Source organism: Chamaea fasciata, unplaced genomic scaffold (assembly GCF_029207755.1).
Source record: "Chamaea fasciata isolate MVZ Bird 193981 ecotype frontalis unplaced genomic scaffold, bChaFas1.0.hap1 SCAF_10, whole genome shotgun sequence".
Taxonomy (NCBI): domain Eukaryota; kingdom Metazoa; phylum Chordata; class Aves; order Passeriformes; family Sylviidae; genus Chamaea; species Chamaea fasciata.
The window spans coordinates 4453587-4471321 of record NW_027094095.1 but is presented as its reverse complement, the minus strand read 5'-3'; the positions used below and the strand labels follow the sequence as shown (position 1 = coordinate 4471321).

General features: G+C 52.0%; 1 protein-coding gene across 10 annotated transcripts in view; it reads left to right on the top strand.

The window, feature by feature from the left end:
* The first annotated feature begins 5118 nt into the window (after positions 1-5118).
* Positions 5119-17735, top strand: part of CACNA1E (calcium voltage-gated channel subunit alpha1 E) — a 108326-nt gene continuing 95709 nt past the window's right edge. For 6 of the 10 annotated variants that reach the window (XM_066192128.1, XM_066192120.1, XM_066192123.1 and 3 more), the window contains exon 1: positions 5142-5313. In XM_066192128.1, coding sequence (XP_066048225.1) covers positions 5276-5313 — 38 coding nt within the window. In that variant the 5' untranslated portion in view covers positions 5142-5275. Of the gene's footprint in view, positions 5314-17735 lie in introns of all 10 variants that reach the window. The other 4 variants (XM_066192127.1, XM_066192124.1, XM_066192125.1 and 1 more) reach the window with 2 other exon arrangements.

The window sequence follows — 17735 nt, the reverse complement described above, 5'->3', positions numbered from 1 at the left end:
TCTCGCAGCCCATCTGTCTCTGTTTGGAAGGGCCCCACGCTGAAATCCTCCCGAGCGCTCGGAGGTTCGCTGCGCTGCTTCTCCACGCTGCAGGAGCTCCCCTTCCCCCTTGGAGCAGGGGATGGTAATTAGCAGCTCAGGGCAAGCAGGGCTCAGTGGGGAGAGGCTCCTGATTGACCTGGAAACCAAGTGACCCCCTGAGGTGGGGAGAAGCAGGAGGCAGGGGCTGGATTAGGAGCATCCCTGTGCCTGGGGAAGGGTGGAACCAGGCCAGGAGAGCCCAGCATGTGAGTTCCCGGGGAGGAGACAGCTCCTGTGGGCTGGTGAAGTGGAGAATGCCTGACTTGGGGTGTCCCAAAGGCACCCGGGAGCAGCACCCTAGATGCTCTTGTATAGATTTATATTATGTGTATATACAGATAGCATCATATACATTTTTCACATGTATATATATTTAACAGCTTCTTGCTCTGATGCTGCTGTCAAAATCATCCTCCAAATCCCCAGGGAAGGCTGCTGGGGTGCTGAACCATGTTTGGAGGGCCCTTTCTCCTTTCCCCTTTCCCTCCTTCCCTTTCTTCCCTTCCCATGGAATCCCAGCTTTGTTGCCTGCAGAACACACCACAGCCAGGGTTTTTCCATCCTGCCCTCTCCGGGAAGGGATCCCTGCTCTCCCAGGGCAGTGCTGGAGCTCAGCATTTCGGTGCTGACTGGGGAAGATCAGCCCTGTGGACCGGCACAGCATCAACCCTTTTGCTTTAACTCCGGGGGTTTTGGTAAAAGTTGTTCAGATAATGGAAGCAAAGAGCTCACCCAGCGCCTAAAGTGCTGTGATTATGGTAATACCTCGATACTTGGCTAAAGGTTTGATTGCTGCCTTAACGCAAACACACAGCGCGGAACAACCCCTAAAAGGAGTTTCCTCTCCGGAGGGCAGCGCTGCTGCTGGGAACCTGCTCCTCCCTGCAGCTCTTTATTTGCTGCCAGAGGGGAAAGAAATGAAAGAAATGAAGCACGGTGTGAGATCTCGGGGTCTCCTGCCTGCTGGGGCTGCGCTCCTCGGCTGTGGCACGTGGCTGGCACTGGGATAACAGGGTTGGGTCTCTTGAGGATTGCTGTAGGGAGGATCTGTGTGTGCTCCTTCTTCTCTTCCATCACTTGTGCTCTGGTGCTTGAAAAGCCTTTTCTCAGTGATTTGTGGGGTGGGCATGCTGCCTGTGTGCCCCATTTCAGCCCACACTAATGGACAGGCCAAGGGGCCAGGGCTGCTCGTTGTTCTGCCCCTGTTTGGCTGTGGGAAGGGAAATGCAGTCTCTCTGAGATCCCCACCAGATGATGTGACCTCCAGCTGTGCCAGCACAGCTGGGTGGCCCGTGTCCTCAGTTGTGCCCTGGGCTGAGCAGGGAGCACCACGCTGCTCCCGGCCAATATGCAGGTGAAAGCACAAGTGCCAATGTTTTTGCAGCTGAATATCCCCTCTCTAATTCAGTTTGGCTGTTCTCAGTGCCCTGTGGCTGTGGTTTTGTCCAGATTATCTCTCCACAGCAGGAGCAAACAGTGAATTTCCTGAGTTTTATTGCTTTTAGAATGAAGTTTGGGAGGTGAGAGCTTCTGGAGCCTTCATTTTAATGTGTTGGAAGCTTGCTTTGTGTCACAGTGCAGAGGTTCCTTGGGTCTCCTGTATCACGTACATCCCTGTTCCTGTGGCAGGGATGGCAGGGGCTGTCCCATGCCCCTGCTGCATCCCAGTGACACCACCAGAGATCGGGGCAGTGAGCATCATCCGGGATCACCTGTGGAAAACCACGTGTGGGACCACAATGGGGGTCAACACAGGTGGAAATGCTGTTTTCCTTTGCTATTTTAAACCCCTGATTGTCATTAGTGGAGGTGTGAAGTCATCTTCTGCCCTTGGCTGTTAACAGGGAGCTTTGTGGCAACCTGGTTTTATTCCCAGGAAAGAGCTGATTTGCAGCTGGAAGGGCTCAGAGGCACTGAAACCTGAAGGGAGCCTACAAGAAAAATGGAGAGGAACATTTCATGAGGGCCTGGAGTGACAGAACAAAGGGGAGTGGCTTCACACTGGACAGAACAGGTTTAGGTTAGTTATTAGGAAAAAAATTTTGCCCTGTGAAGGTGCTGAGGCCCTGGCACATGTTGCCCAGAGAAGCTGTGGCTGGCCCATCCCTGGAAGTGTCCAAGGCCAGGTTGGAAAGGGACTTGGAACAGCCTGGGATAGTGGAACGTGTCCCTGCCTTTGTCAGGGGAGTTGTAATGGGATGAATTTAAGGTTTTTTTTTTCCCACCCAGGCCATTTCGTGACACACACACACATGCACACAAGTTCTGTGTTATTAAGAAAATCCAGGCTCGAGGCAGGGCTGCTGCCTGGCTCCGTGGTCCTGGCTCTGGCCGTGCCTCTTCCCAGCACAGCCCAAGCTGTGGGTTCCCACCAACAGGGGCAGGGCTGGCACTTAAACAGCAGAAGCCAAATTACATGAGCCAATATGGTGTTTTCCCCATTAATTCAGATTTTGGGTAAAAATGAAGTGTTTGTTTTCAGTGTGTGAGGAGGGGTCCAAAGGCCAGGAGAGGGGCAGGTGCCCTGGTGGCAGATGCTCTGTACCTGGCATGTGGCGTCCCTCGAGCACCCTCGTTAGCGTGAAACCTCGTCAGCTTTCCTTAACAAAATGTTCTGGCATCCTCCCTTCTCTCCTTGTCACTTCTCCAGAGGGAACGTGGCTTGTTCTGCTGGCAGTGTGAGCCCTGTTTGCTTGGGCGGAGGCAGAGCTAATTATTTCTATTTATTTCCTCAAAACTTTCTCAGTGTTTTGTTTGAGGGCTCTGCCTGAGCTTTTCCATTTGCCCCCCAAGCCTGGGAGTCAGCTGGAGTGGGGGATGCACTGGGAGGCATCAGCGGAGCCAGTGTCTGTGTGGATGCTGGACCTGCCCTTGGGATTTATCCTCATTTGCTCTTGGCTAATTGTCCTCAGGCATGGCTGAAACCTGTGGTGTTCACGCTTGGTGTGCATGAAATCCTCCTGTCCTTGCCAAGGAAATGTTTGGGAAAGGAACAGGGCTAATGGCTGTTAAAAAAAAAAACAAACCCCAAACATAAAAAACCCAAAACAAACAGACAAAATCTAACCAAACAAAAAACCAAAACAAAAAGCTCACAAACCACGGGAAAAAGAAAACGAAAATAAAAAAAGTCCCGAGGAAGCCCAGGGTTAAACTTTAGGATGGGAGGGTTGAAAATGAGCAGAGCAATACGAGAAGGAAAAGCAGAAGTTGGCAAAAATTGGAAATGATGAAGGTGTCCAGAACTGACTTGAAGAAGTAATTAATGCTCCTAAAAAAAGTCGCATGGGTAAGCAAAGTAGTGGAGTGAAGGATCTGTTTATAGCTCTCAGTGGGAGCAGCCAAACTCGTCTTATCAATGTGCTAATTAATTTGCTGAGGCTCTTGCTGGCAGTTGCCTTTTCCTTTCCCGAGAGCTTGCCAAGGGCTGAGTATCCCTTGGGCTGGACTGGTTTAAATTTGAGGGTGGCTTTGGGTGCCTTCTGTTTACAGGGCAGCACCACAGACCTGAAGGAAATGGAATGTTCCCCAGGGCCCTCCATCCCTTCCCCTCTTGAGGAATGTCAGGCTCATTTTGACTAGAATGGAAGCCACGCTGTCCCCTCAGTTACCGTAATTTTCCCTCCTCCCTATGTTTAATTTACTTTTGCTTCTGCTGTGGTGTTCCCCAGCCTTTATCCCAACCTCTCTTCTCACCTCCCTGTTTGCTCTGGAGAAGTCTCCAAACAATGCCTTGGGAAGGGGTTAAGATGATGATGTGCTCAGTTTGCTGCATGGCTGGGGGATCTAAATCCTCCTTTTCCTTGCTGGGTTGCTTCCTCCTGCATTAGGGATGGAGTTGGGAAGGGAGTAATGGCCTTGGCTGCCTTCCGCTTTCTCTCTCCCCCTTTTTCACCTTCATCTAGGCAAAGACTTGAAGGGGAATTTCTGGGACTGCTGAACAGAGCTTTTCCAACATGAAAACAATGCGTTTCACCATGGCAAAACTTTGGGTATAGTCTTGGACAGGAGCATCTTCTGCCTGGTGGGCATCCCCTACTTTGCTTGGCCACGGAGCACTGCTTGGTGTGGTGTTCCTGGCACTGTTCCCGTGCCTTTGGCTCCCATGTGCAGCTCCCGACTCAAAGCCAGGCTGGCACTTCCCCATCCCGCCTCCTGAAGTGCTGCCTGTCTCTGGGGCTGCCTGGCTGCCCTTTGAGTGTGGGGCTGGAGGGGGATCTGGATGCTCCAGCCAGGGGTGGCCCGCAGAGCAAAACCAACCAAATGGAAGGAGCCTGGGGTGGTTTGATCCAGGTGTCCCAAATCTCTCTTCCCATCTCATCAAACTGTGCTTCTCCAGGGAGGGCTGGCTATGGAGTCAGGCTGGGGAACACCACAGCAGAAGCAAAAATAAATTAAATATAGGGGGACAATATACTAACAGTAACTGAGGGGACAGCATGGAGCATGGCCTCCATCCTAGGCAAAGTAAGCCTGACATTCCTTACAATGGGAAGGGATGGAGGGCCCTGGGGAACATCCCATTTCCTTCAAGTCTGTGGTGCTGCCCTGTAAATAGAAAGCTACCCACTACAGAGCTGCAGGTTCAAGAGGTTCAGGGATGCCCAAATCGGGAAGGACGAGGGAGGCAGGAGGTGCTGTGCGGCCAGTGGTGGGCATCCAGTGATGTGTGTGCTGGTGTGAGAGGGTCCAGCCCAACAAACCGAGGCGAAACGAGACTCTTGGTTGATGTGGGAGGAAGGGAGGAAATTGTGGGGCAAACAGAGCAAATCCCCTGAGCCTTCCTCTGTCTCGTCCCCCTGCAGAGTGATGAGCCACGCCAACAGCAGCAATGCTGGGATTTGGGACGTGCTCCATGGGCGCGCCGGCGAGGGGGGCTGAGCTGGACGCTGCCTCGTCCCGCTGCATCCTGGCCCTGCCCGAGGAGGAGACGTGGCGCCAGCACCGCCTGGGCCTCATGCAGAACACCCAGTCCTGCAACCTGCTGGAGCCCCAGAGCCTGGCCCAGGCCCTAGTGTCCCGCGCTGCCTCCTTCGACGCCCTGTACGATTCCCGCTGCCGGGATGGGGACACGGACGCCGGCAGCGCCCTGGACCTGGGCCCGCTGGTGCCTGTCAGCCCCGACGTGATCAAGCGCCGGCGGGGAGGGCTCATCGAGCAGAGGGACATCATCAAGGCACACCAGGCACACAAGATGCAGAGCACGCCCCAGGCGCGGAGGAAGGAGTGGGAGTAAGTACCTGTCTCGGTTTGCAATATGTAACCAAAAGTGTGTGTTCCGTTTCCATCTGTTGAAACCTTTTGGGGAGGTGTTTTCTTTACCTCTTGTATAACCCATTCCTCATAACTCCAGGGGGTGGGTGCCTTCTGTTAATGGGCAGCTGTTAAACCAGGTGGGGCAGTGTTCTTTATCCCTTCCACGACCCATCCTCCCTCCAGGGGATATCTGCTGTTCATGGGCCATCGAGGCCCACTGCATGGCTGATACAATTACATCATCCCACTGGGAGATGCTCCACCCAGGAGGAGGAGCCAAACATTCCTACCTGGTTAAAAACTGGGAGTCAGAAATACCGAGGCAGCCTGTTTCCACTGGTTTCTAGAGGAAGACAGGATCCATCTTGCCACCACTGGACCCTTCTACAGGATCATCTCTACTCCAACAGAACCACATCTGTTACTCCAGGAGGATTTATTTGGACTGCTCCCAACACTCTGACCAACAGGGTGGTATTTCTGACTCTGTCAGGGTTTTCTAAGATTTTTGTTTGTTTGCTTGCTTGGTTTTTGTGTGGTTTTTTTTTTTTTTTTTTTGTATTACTACATTTGTATTTTTAATATTCCTAGTAAAAACTGTTCTTCCTATTCCCATATCTTTGCCTGAAAGCCCCTAATTGCAAAATTATAATAATTTGGAGGGGGGTTGTTTACATTCTCCATTCCAAGGGGAGTTCCAGCTTTCCCTGGCAGACACCTGCCTTTCCAAACCAAGACAGTACTGGAGAGCCCCAAGCCCAGGTGGGCAGCTGGGGCAGCAGGAACCTTCCCTGTCCTGTGGGATGTGATGGTTCTGGCTTCTTTTTCTCTCCCAAGGTTGGGATTAACACACGGGAGTCACAGTCTGTGTTCGGACTGGGATGTTTATTGTTTCTCATCTATTTACAGTCTCACGAGTCGTGAGTTCTGACTAGCAAGTTAGAGAAATGAGGTAAAATGGAGTGCTTCTCTACCTCTGCAAGGACTTTTCAAGGACAATCTGTCCAATTATGAAATGCCACCTAAATTTTTTTTACCCTAAAGGAAATAACTACTTGAAGTCCGCAATGTGGACTCCATCAACTAATTACAGAAACCCACCCAAACCCATGAAGAAGAAGGCGAAGAACAAGGACTCAGACAACGCCCAAAGTCCTCCATCCTGCCCCATACATTACTATATACTGAAATCCCAAATCTAAGTTTTTCACCCTGTGAGATCACACAACACTACTCAAACTACACACCCACAAACCCCAGTGCTATCACTCAATTTCGGAAGCCTGTTCCACGACCTCAAGTCAAATGCAGTGCCTGCCTGAGGGTCAGTGCCCCTCAGCACAGAAAGCCTGGAATTTTCAGTCTCCAGGATTCCAGGAGTGTGGGGCTGGTGGGAGAGACTGGGGGTGTCCTGATGGCTCCCTGTGGAGCAGCCAGCTGTGCTCCATCTCCTGGCCCTGCTGAGTTGAGCTGTGTGGCTCTGAACTGGAGGGTGGCATCCCGTGGGAATGGCGTGTCCCCAGATTGTGGAGTGGTAGGGGAAAGTGGCATTGAGAGGAAAGTTGGGAGCTCTCTGTTTTGTAAGTCCTCAAGGCAGCTTCCCTTGGCTGTGTCTGGGTATTTCGATACATCTGGGGCTGTTGCCTTTCTGCTGTTGCTGTGGCTGTGAGGGGATTATCTGTAGGTGGCTGGGGACATTTTTTGTGGGACTTGGCCATGCTGAGATAATGGCTGGACTTGATCTTAGAGGTCTTTTCCAACCTCAATGATTCCATAATTTGTATTTAATTCTAAAAAGCATCCAAGCCTTCCTGAACCAGAGCAAGCTGGAACATTAACAAACTTGAGAAAACAGAAGTGTTTGACAGAGCTGGAACCCACCGGTTTTATTTATTATTTGCCTTTAATTACCTTATCCTCATTGTTTGCCTTGGTGCTGTGAGAAAAGCCCAGCTCCAAGTCCTGGATTAGCCTCTCTCACCCCACACTCACTATGTGACAAGGCTGCAGCCACGTGCTTCAGTCCCACATTTCAATGAGGAGCTTCCCTTCCCCGTGTCTGCTCAGCAATCAGCAAGATTGCCTGGGATCAGCTGTTGCAGCACATCCTACTCCACTATCCCTGGTCTGGAGCAGTTCCCTGCCTCCAGAACTTGATTTGGGGAATAACGTTTAATAAAACACCCAAAGGAGACGGGAGTGCCCGTATTAATTAGATCTGGCATGTTGCTCTGGCAAGATCCAGGCCATGTGAAGCTGGTAGGGTTTCTTTGGGGTGGTTTCCATGATAAAACCACTTGTGATAACGCTGCTCCCGCTTTTTTTGGAGAGCAGCCCATCGCTGAGGCTCTCCTCTCAGCTCCATACTCCTCCCTTGGTGCCCAGGGAACCTCCTGGCCGGCGACTCAGGCAGCTTTGCAGGGGAAATAAATTGCCATATGGGCTCGGCAGGCGCGCAGTGCCTTGTTGTATTTTGCAGCCCACTGGGGATGCCAGATGAATAGATCATGGCGGGGCAGGAAGCAGAGGGGTGGCCTCGTTAATTGTCTAATTAACGGCCTGCAGCTCCACAGCTCTGCTTGGTGGCAGGGATGTGAAGCTGGAGCCCTTGCTGCTCCTGGTGGTGGTGGTGGGATGTGCCCCTTTGACTGCCCTCAGTTGCTCTGTCCAGCAGCTGCTCTGACGCAGACCCTGGTATTCCTTGTCTTTAGCACAGTGGGAATGCTCAGGCAGCAGTGCTGGGTGCTTTAACAGGATGTTTTCCCAGGCTGGAAGGGTCCTGTCTTTGCGTTTCCCAGCTCCTGGGTTATTTGGTTTGTCATTTCATCCTGCTTTGTGACTGTTTTCTGTGTGTCTGGGGAGGACAATGGGCTCTGGCCCTTGGGCTTTGCTGACCCACTGAGGACCAGAGAGCCCCACTCCCTGCCTCTGCCAGGCCCCTTCCTGGGAAGCTGGTGAGAATCAAGGTGTTGAAATTCTGGAAACCAAGATTTTAAGATTTTGGTATATAGTAAATAATGTGTGTGAAGCAATATGGAGGATTTGAGGCGTTGTCTAAGTCCTTCTTCTTCCTTCTTCTTCATGGGTTTGGGTGGTTTTCTGTAACTGGGTGAAAAACGTCTGCATTGCGGGCCTTGGGTGGTCATTACTGGGTCAAAAATATAAATAATACAGGTGTCACCTTGTTATTGGGTAATTATCACTTAAATAACCTTGGAAAGAGCTAGAGGGACTCCATTTTACCTCATTTCTCTAATTTGCTCCACACATGTTACTATTTACCAAAATCTTCAAATCTAGGTTTCCAGAATTCCAACACCAATGGCTTGATCTGCTCCTTTCCCAGATTTCTGTGCCCTGATACCTCAACAGCCTTCAAAAACCACATGCCAGAGGTTCCTGCTTTAGCATTAAACTCAAACATCAGGAGGAGAGGGACTTTTGATAAGTGCATGCAGTGGCAGGATAGGGGAGAATGGCTTTAAACTAAAAGTGAGTGTGTTTTAGGTTAAGAATTCTTGACTGTGAGGGTGGGGAGGACCTGGCAGAGGTTGCCCAGAGGATCTGTGGCTGCCCCATCCCTGGAATTGTTCAAGGCCAGGTTGGAAGAAGCTGGTCAAGTGGAAGGTGGCCCTGCCTACAGCAGGGAGGCTGAAGCAAGATGATCTTTAAGGTCCCTTCCAATCCAAACCATTCTATCCTTCTGGGGCAAACCATCAATGTTCTCCCCAAAAGCTTTGCTGAAGCCCAGGCAGGTGTGCAGAGCCAGTAGCCCCAGCACCACAGATGTTTTCTGGGAATAGATGGATACCCTGTGGGGAAGAAAAAAGCAAATTAATTTCCTTACATGTAATTTTATTAGTAATAATGCAATTTCCCTGTGATTTCATTTTCAGAAGGGCCCATCTCACATGCTTGGATCACCCTGGGGGCTTTCACTGGGGCAGTCTGGCTCTGGTTAGCAGTGAGGGGGGGGGGATTCTCCCATAGCTCCAGCATGGTGGTGGGCATTAAATGGGACATGGGAAACATGGAAAATGTCTGAGTAGCTGCAGGCTGCAGCTGGGTGGTCTGCAGGGCGGTGGGCACAGCAAAAGATGCTGCATGTGCCTCTCTTGTGCTGCATGAGTCCTCTGCTCCCCTGGAGCAGCCCTGTCTTTGCAGATGTGGCATTCCTGGTGTGTAGCCAGATGTTGTTTAGCTGCTCTTGAGCTGGGTTGCTCTGAGGGCAGTGAAGAAAGGCTTTTTTTTTTTGTGCTCACCAGTGCTGGCAGGTCTGACCCTCACTAAACCTCTACCTCTGCTGCTGTTTGCCAGTGAAGCAATTCCACAAGTAGAAGAAGAACAGGAAGGGTAAAATGCTCTTTTCCCCTGTTTTTGTTTTGTTTTTGTTGTTTTTGTTGTTTTTTTTTTTTTTTTTTAAAGAGGAAACTGAGGCAGAGAAGAGAAAACACAAAGTGCCTGTGGGGCAGGGGGTCTGAGGGAGGGTTAACTCCGGGGTGAAAAATGAATGTACCAGCCCACCTTGCTCTTGTCTGAGGGACACCAGCCCAGGGCAGACACTAAACCCCGTTTTTCCAGAGTCCCAGCCTGCTGCCCTGCCCTCCATCCCTGTGTTCACACCAGCCAGGCTTCCAACCTGTGGCAGCTTTCATCTGGGTGAAATCCTGATCCATCTGCAGTGCTCCAAAGATTGAATCAGTGCTGTCTTTGCTCTGGCGGCATCCTTTGGATAATGTCGAGCTTAGAGACAGCTCAGAAGAAAAGCTCCTTGGCAAAATAAGCAAACAGGGAACCTCCTGTGGCTTTTCCAGGAGGAGCAGCTGCTGCCTTAGCTGATGGTAAGGACAGGCAGAGCCACACAGGGAGCACATCCCAGAAAAGCCTCGGGCTGGATTTGAAGCACATGGAACCCAACCCCGCTTTGCATGGCCAAAACTCACATGTGCACAGGTTAAGCTTAGCTTGTGCAATTTTGGGAAATGCAAGCTGTGCCCTCGTTTTGGGATGGTATTTACAGCCAGGATGCATGGAAAAACCTGATTCCAGGCAGATGTTGGGCAGGGAACAGAGGAGGCTGGGGGAAAAGCAGCAGACTCGTGGCACGGTGTGAAGGTGGGAGGCTGTAGTTCAGCCTTTGGGCACCTGAGTGATGGTGGAGGGTCTGAGTGTCCCGTGGGAAGCGAAGCACTCTGCCCACAGCACAGTGACCCCAAAGGGTAATGGAAGTAAAAGTGATATCCTGTCTTGGAGCATCTTAATTCATTTCTCTGGTGCCGTGAATTTGTGAGGTCTCCTTTTCTTGGCAGCATGGGAGCTAGCAGGAAAAGGACCTGGAAAATTCCTGGCCCAGGGAGCGTTGTGGTGCTGTCTGGCTCCATCCCTGCAGTGCAGCCCGTGGGGAGCCTCTGGGGCTGGAGTGTTCCTGCAGCTCTGCCTTGGATGGGGAGCAGGGAGAGAACAGAACAGGCTGCAGACACATAGGGTGTTGCTCACAGATCTCAGTGGCTTTTTACGACTTGGCAGCCTCTGTCTGGTTATGTGCACACTCTGCATCCCAGATTACAAATGAAGCAGATTTCTTTTTTCCTCTTACATACTTTTTTTTTTTTTTTTTAAATTTTTTGACTGGTGCTGAGTGAGACAAAGGGCCCTTTTGGTGTGTGCTGGGCTGCCAGCTCCGTCACTGCCTCCCAGCATATTCCCCAGCACCATCTGGGTCTGTCCTTCTCCTTTTCAGAGGTCTGTTGCCATGACCCCAGGGCTTTGGGAGGGCTGGGAAATAGGGTTGGGGCAGCTCAGGCAGCTGGTAGGAGCTCTGGGGGCTCTGCAGATCAAAGCCCTGAGATCTTGGTGGCAGGTGATGCTGGCAAATATCTACCTGGGAGGATCCTTCCTGTAGATCCACCCATGCTTCCAAGCCTTCTCCAACCCCCTGCAAAGCAATTAACTTCTCTGAGCCTAACGAGTGTCTCTGTTAACGTGGCTCTGCCGGCTTGTGTTTTACCCTGCATGAGGAGCAGTGCAGGCAGTGAAAAGGACTGTGGATGTGCTAAACCTGGCAATGGGTGCACTGAAATATGGCTTTTTGCTGTGGTACCTCGCCTTGAGCAGCAGAGAAACATCTCTCCCAAAGGTATCTGCCCTGAACCTCCCTGTGCCCTCCCTGCTCCCCTTTAGTGCAGATCAAGGTTTGCATCCTGAGGAGGAGTTTGTTTTCTGACCTGGCATGAACTCGAGTTCCGCTGAATATCCTGGCAACAGCATGGAAATAGCAGCATCCCTCACCGAGTTTCCTCAAAGCCTGGGTTTCTGGCACACCCTGCAGGAATTCCCTGAGTTAATTCCAGTGACTGCAGAGCCTCCCAAGGGCTGCCAGAGGGGTGGGCACTCGGGGACACTCTGAGCACAGTGCAGGCTCAGAGGTGGTTCCAGGGAGCTCCTTGGAGCTGGGTATGGAAGGGCAAGGTGGTTCCCAAGAGATGCCTGAGCTCGAGAGCTGCTGCCTTGTGTTTTGCCACTGCATCCTGGCAGCTCCTGCTTCCCTCACTGGACTCTCAGCTGCAGGTGTTTGGAAAGTTTTTTTGGCTTGTCTTGGAGCAATGTCCAAACCACAGTCCGTGCTTTCCAGGAGCCAGCCTTTGGAAGGAGCTCCCCCCCCTTAGCCTGGGGCTGGCCATGGCTCAGAAACACAGAATTATTGTGAGGCAGTGAAGTGGCAGAGAACCTCAAGCAGGGTCACCTAGAGCAGTCCTCCAAGTCTCTCCCAGTAGCATGTCCAGGTGGTTTTTGAGCACCTCCAAATACTGAGAGTCCACAACCTCTCTGGGCAGCTTGTCCCCAGTGTTTAGTTCCCCTCGCAGTGAAAAAGCTTATTCCTCTGTACAGGCAGAATTTGTTTTATTAAGAATTAATTTTATTAAACAGTTTGTGCCTGTTGCCTCTAGTCCAGTCTCTGGGTGCTACTGTTCGTGAGGGCCTGCAGTGGCAGGGCAAAGGGGAGTGGCTTCACACTGACAGAGTAGGTTTAGGTTAGTTATCAGGAAAAAAATCTGCTCTCTGAAGGTGCTGAGGCCCTGGCACAGGTTGCCCAGAGAAGCCTCTGCCCCCACTGTCAGGAGTTCTGTGCGTTGACCAGATCCTCTCGGAGCCTCTTCCAGCCAGGCTGAGCAGCCCCAGCTCTCCCAGCTCCTGTCCCTTGGTCACCGTGGCTGAAGTTGCTCCAGTAGCCCATGTCTCCTGTCCCGTCCTGTCCACAGCACTCTGGATGTGTCACCAGGGCTAAATGAAGGGGACAGGCCACCTCCTCGACCCACTGGCTGTGCCTAACACACCCCAAGGGGCTGCTGGCCCACTGTTTGCCAGAGCACAGTGCTGGTGGCCAGCAGGTCCCTTGGGGCTCTCTGTCCCTGCCCAGCCCCTTCCCATGGGTTTGTTGTTCCCCAGGTGCAGGGCTCGGTGTTTCCCGTGCAGCTGAACTCCACGCTGCTCCTCTGCTGTTCCTCCCGGCTGCTGAAGTCCCTCTGGATGGCAGCACAGCCCTCTGCTTCAGCAGTCCCTGGTTTTTAGCATCTCCCTGCACTGGAGGAGCGTGATTCGGTGCAAGCTGCGGGCGCCGAAACTTCTCAGATTTCCTGCTCATTTGCATCCTCGTCCTTTCCCTCCCCTGGAATAATTCAGCCTCTTCCCCTCTCCCAGGCAGTCCCCAGCTGTCCCTGTGTGATTCTGCCGGGAGGCTGGCTGCCGGCTGGGGAGTGTTTGTGGCAGGGACGTCTTCCAGCCTCTCCAGTTTGTAGGGTTACTGTTATTTACTACTCTCAATTTCTTAGGTGTAGTACCTGCCTTGCCCCTCCCACCCTCACACACTGTTTTTCAGGGATGGCAGCATACTAGGTTAATTCAGGCACCTCAGGAGGTAGCTGGTTTGATCAGACAATCACTTATTTTTCATTTAACTCAACATTTTGCATTTTAAAATATCGGGGATGTCTCACTGCGCACTCCCAAAATGGCATTTGCTCGACTGAGGGTGGTGAGGCCCTGGCACAGGTTGCTCAGAGGAGTTGTGGATGTCCCATCCCTGAAAGTGGCCAAAGCCAGCCTGGACGGGGGGCTTGGAGCAACATGATCTGGTGGAAGGTGTCCCTGGCCACGACAAGGGGTTGGAATGAGGTGCTCTTTAAGGTTCCTTGCAGCACAAACCATTCCATGACTCTTTAAAATGTCAGGGAGCTCCCTGAAGTTGCACTTAAGCAGTTTTCAAATGTTTGGGTGCTTATCCCAGCCGTGGGGAAGGAGATCAGTGGGACACTGTCCTTCCCAAGTCCCACCTGAAAGAGCTGGCGTTGTCCCATCTTCCCCGGGCAATGCCAACCACCTTGTTTGGTGGGAAGCAAACCTGGAATGTGCCACCATGGTGGATGATGCTGTGATGAAACCTGCGTCATCCCCACGAGCTCTGCCACAAATCCCAGCTCCTTCATTTGTCATCAGAGGAGCTTCACAGGGCTTGCTTTCCCCCCCACCCCCCTCACAACTCGTGAGACAGCACCTGGTATGCTGTAAGTGCCTTTTCCAGGGTGGAATTAAGCCTAAAATTCCTTCAATGAACTTTTTTTCCCATTGAGGAGTGTGGGGAGCCGTGCTCAGCCTTGGCTGCTGAAGGTGTTTGCCTCCACGGAGGCTGCTGAGCTGCTGCCTGTCGCTGCAGCAAGGGGGACGTTTGTTCACACCTCCCAGCACTGAGCAGCTCTCGCGGAGAGGTTTTGCTCTTTGGCCTTTTCTCTTTCACAGGTTTGGGAGAGGGAAGCAGCATCTCCCTCCTGGCTGCAGGCCAGGGATGGGGCTTCTCTGGCTGCCTCGAGCATCAGCTGCTCAGTGCAAGTTCAGTCCTGCTGGAAAAAATATTTTCAGCAGCTCCGTCTTCTCCTGACGACGTAGTTTTGTCAAAGCCACCCCTGTTTGCTAGCAGGGCTGCTCTGGAGGAAGCTGAGCCTGTGAGTTTGGCTTCATTAGGTTGCAGATGGAGTTGGTGGATTTCTGGTCCAGCTTTCTTTTTGTTGCAGGGGGTGTTTGCAGCCCGAAGGCAGGAAGGAGACTCCTCTGTCACCCCACCCCCTGGCAGTGGGTGTTTTGCTGTGTTTATCCAACTTGAGCCTTGCAGGGTAGGCAGAGGATCAGAGAAAGCACTGGATGGCCCTCAGGCATGGACCCGCCTCTTGGAGGGGTGAAGAACAGGTCTAAGGGAGAAGAAAATCTCCTGCTGGCTTTGGCACAGGGGTCGTGAGGATGCTGGGGGATCTGTTTCGCTTTGGGTAGTGCAGCGGTTGAAAAAATGCTTTTAGAAATCCCTCTCCAACCCTTTGACAGGCTAGAAATAAGATTTTTTTTGCTGTTGGCTGTCTATGGATGGCTCTGAGGATGTCTTTTCTGAGCTTGTTCCCACACACATGTAAAGTTTGGCAGCTTGGTGTCTGGCTCTTGCAGGGCCTTAGTGGCAAGAAGGGGAACATCCCCCCTCTGTCCCTTCCTTGTCTCTTTGCTCTCCCTTTATCCATGCTGCTCAGTCCCAACGTTTTGGGCTGGCCCATTCTCAAATATCCCTGGTTTTCCCCCATTGGATCTTCTCAAGTGGACCTCTCTGGAAGTGCCTTGCCCGAAGCTGGACCTGTGTGAGATGGGGGAGGATGGAGAGGTGTGATCTCACCTCCTGCCAGCTCGCTTAGCGTGAGGCTGGGATGCTCCACAGCTTTTGGCTGAGGGGAGAGGTTGTGTAGAGGCTTTTGGGGGTTGGAAGCAGGGATGGAAATTCGCTTCAATGTGATGGCAAAGCAGGGGAGGGTGGATAGCTGTTCCCTGAGAGGTGGGATTGCTGCATGCCTGCCCAGAGCAGCCAGGATGTGACTGCAAACGCTAATTAGAGCCCGGGCTGGCAAAGCTAAATAAAGCAACAGGGCACTCCAGGCTATTTATTAATGGGTGATTATTCCAGAGCCCTTCAGTTGAGCCACAAAGCCTCCTGGCCTAAGGCAGAGTTAGCCCGGGGAGTTCTGCATTGCTAGGAGCACTTGGAGCGGGGTGTTTAGGTAGGAAAGGGGAGCATCCCTGCAGCCAGCACTGCAAAGCAATGCTGTCCCTTTTCTCGGTGGTTTGGGGCTGGTGGGGTCTCACCTGCCTCTGCTTGAGGTGTCAGCAACCCCCCTGCGCTTGTCTGGGCACTGTCATGCACCCACAGAAGTGGGTTTTGTTTTTGGTTGAGTGTTTTTGGGGAGTACAAAGTCCTGAGCGGCCTGTGGGGGTGGGTTAGTGCAAGCACTGACAGAGTGACACTGTGACACAGTGACACAGAGTGAGACTGAGCACCAAAAGCACCTCCTCTGAATTTTGTGGGGCTGGATGCACATCCCTACCATGTCCCCAAAAGTGCCCAGAACTGGAGGTTCCTTTGCTGTCCTTCAAGCTTCCCCCAACCTGCCATCATTTAAAGGCTTGAGCAGCCTGGTCTAGTTGAAGATGCCCCTGCTCGTGGCAGGGGAGTTGGACCAGATGGCTTTTAAAGATCCCTCCCAACCCAATCCATTCTGTGATTCCACGATTTGGTTGCTAAATCCACCTTTAATTCAAGATGCAACAATGTTCTGCCTTATCAGTGCCTCTGATGCACGAGCTGCCCCAGTCCCACAGCACTGCAGTGTGGGGCTGCTTTATCTTAATTTATAAGATGTATTTCTAAAGAAACATTAGTTTTTCAAAAAACCTTTTTTTTAGCTTCTAACTGCGAAGCTTTTTAGGTGTTTGGTTTTTGAGCATAACAAAACATCAAAGCTATGCTCAATTATTAAACTTAAAAATTTACAAATATACATGTTTAAACCACTAAAAATATAAAAAATACATTAAAAAAATTTAAAAAATCGTCATGACATCAGAGACACCATTACTGCATCTCTCCTTTGCTTGCACAGAAAGATGTCACCACAGATCACGGTGAAGCATCTGCATGCAGGGGAGGAGGGGAAGGGATGGATGCTCCCTAAAGAGCCATGGCTAATCAGCCTTGGCTTTTCACCCCTGGGGTAGCTGGAGGCTGGGGGGCCCTGGGGGGTTGTGGTGGGATGCTGTAGGTTTGGGAGCCCTGAGTGGGACCTGCCACACTCATGTTTGTGTGGCATTTTGCTTCAGGGTTGAGTTGTGTTTTTCTCGGGAGCCGAGAGCTGGCAGGCGTTTTAAGAAGTGGAAACAGAGATGCTCTGTGCTGGATGGTCTTAAGCAGGCACTTGCAGAGAGGTTAGGAAAAGGGATCCCCTAGGGTGGGAATGCAAGGTGTGCTGCAGCTGGGGTCTGGGGAAGGGGCTGCAGGGGGAAGCCTGTGGGTGAGAGATGCTCGGGCACTGCTTCTGCTGTAAAAGTGTGTCTGGGGGGAGGTGCAGCCACCAAAGCCTCCTTTCCCAGAGGATTATTCCCTTACCCCAGCAAAAGAGAGCTTTCCAATCCAGGATTGTTTTCCTGTTGATTTTGAAGATGCCGAGGCTGGCTGTTGGGCTCGTGGGTCCTGGTAATTAAAGCAGCAGTGCCTGTGAGGGCGGGGATGTTTCATGGCAGCGTGCAGATAATTCCACCTCCAGCCTCACACCTCCAAGTTCTCCCACCACGGCTGCTCTGTGACACCTGGAGTGGCTGCTGCAGCCCAGGGCAGTGTCAGCGAGTGGTGGCAGTGGCTTAAATCTGGAGGCAGAATTTTCATAGCCTGGTGTGAGATTTGCTGGCTCTCACCCCCCCTGATCCCTCAGTGGAAAAATCCCAGTGCTAACCCTGCGAATTCCACCCCTGGGTTGGTGCTGGGAACACGACCTGGCGGTTGTGAGGATGAAGGTGCCCATCCCTGTCAGGGCTGGAGAAGGCACATCCTGGCGAAGCTGTTGGGAAAAAGTGGGAGCAGGTGACAGAGGGGAAACACTTTCCCTGGGTTGGGTGAGAGCTGCCTTGCTGCGAGGTGGTGCAGAGGCTTTGTTGGCACAAGAAATGCCATCATGGCTGTCCCGGCCTGTGCCACAGCTGCCAACATCGGCACAGAGGAGCATCAGGCAGAGGCTGGTGTGGTGCTCTCCTCCAGAGATGCCATCCTGTGTGAATTGTTCCAGCCCAGGGGTTCTGTCTCCCTGCTGCTGCAGAGGTGCTCAGCTCTGCGGGACTTCTCCTTTCCAAGTGGGGAGAACGTCCTCCTTCTAATCCAGCAGGTAATGAAACTGTTCCTGGAAAAAACCATGCATTCCTGCATGGTTATAAACACGCTTCTGAGTCACAGCTACTCAGTCCCAATTTGAAATTTGGCCAGAGCACACTGTAGATGGTTTTCATTTGATCCTATTTTTTTTAAATTTTTTTTTTCATCTCAGCAT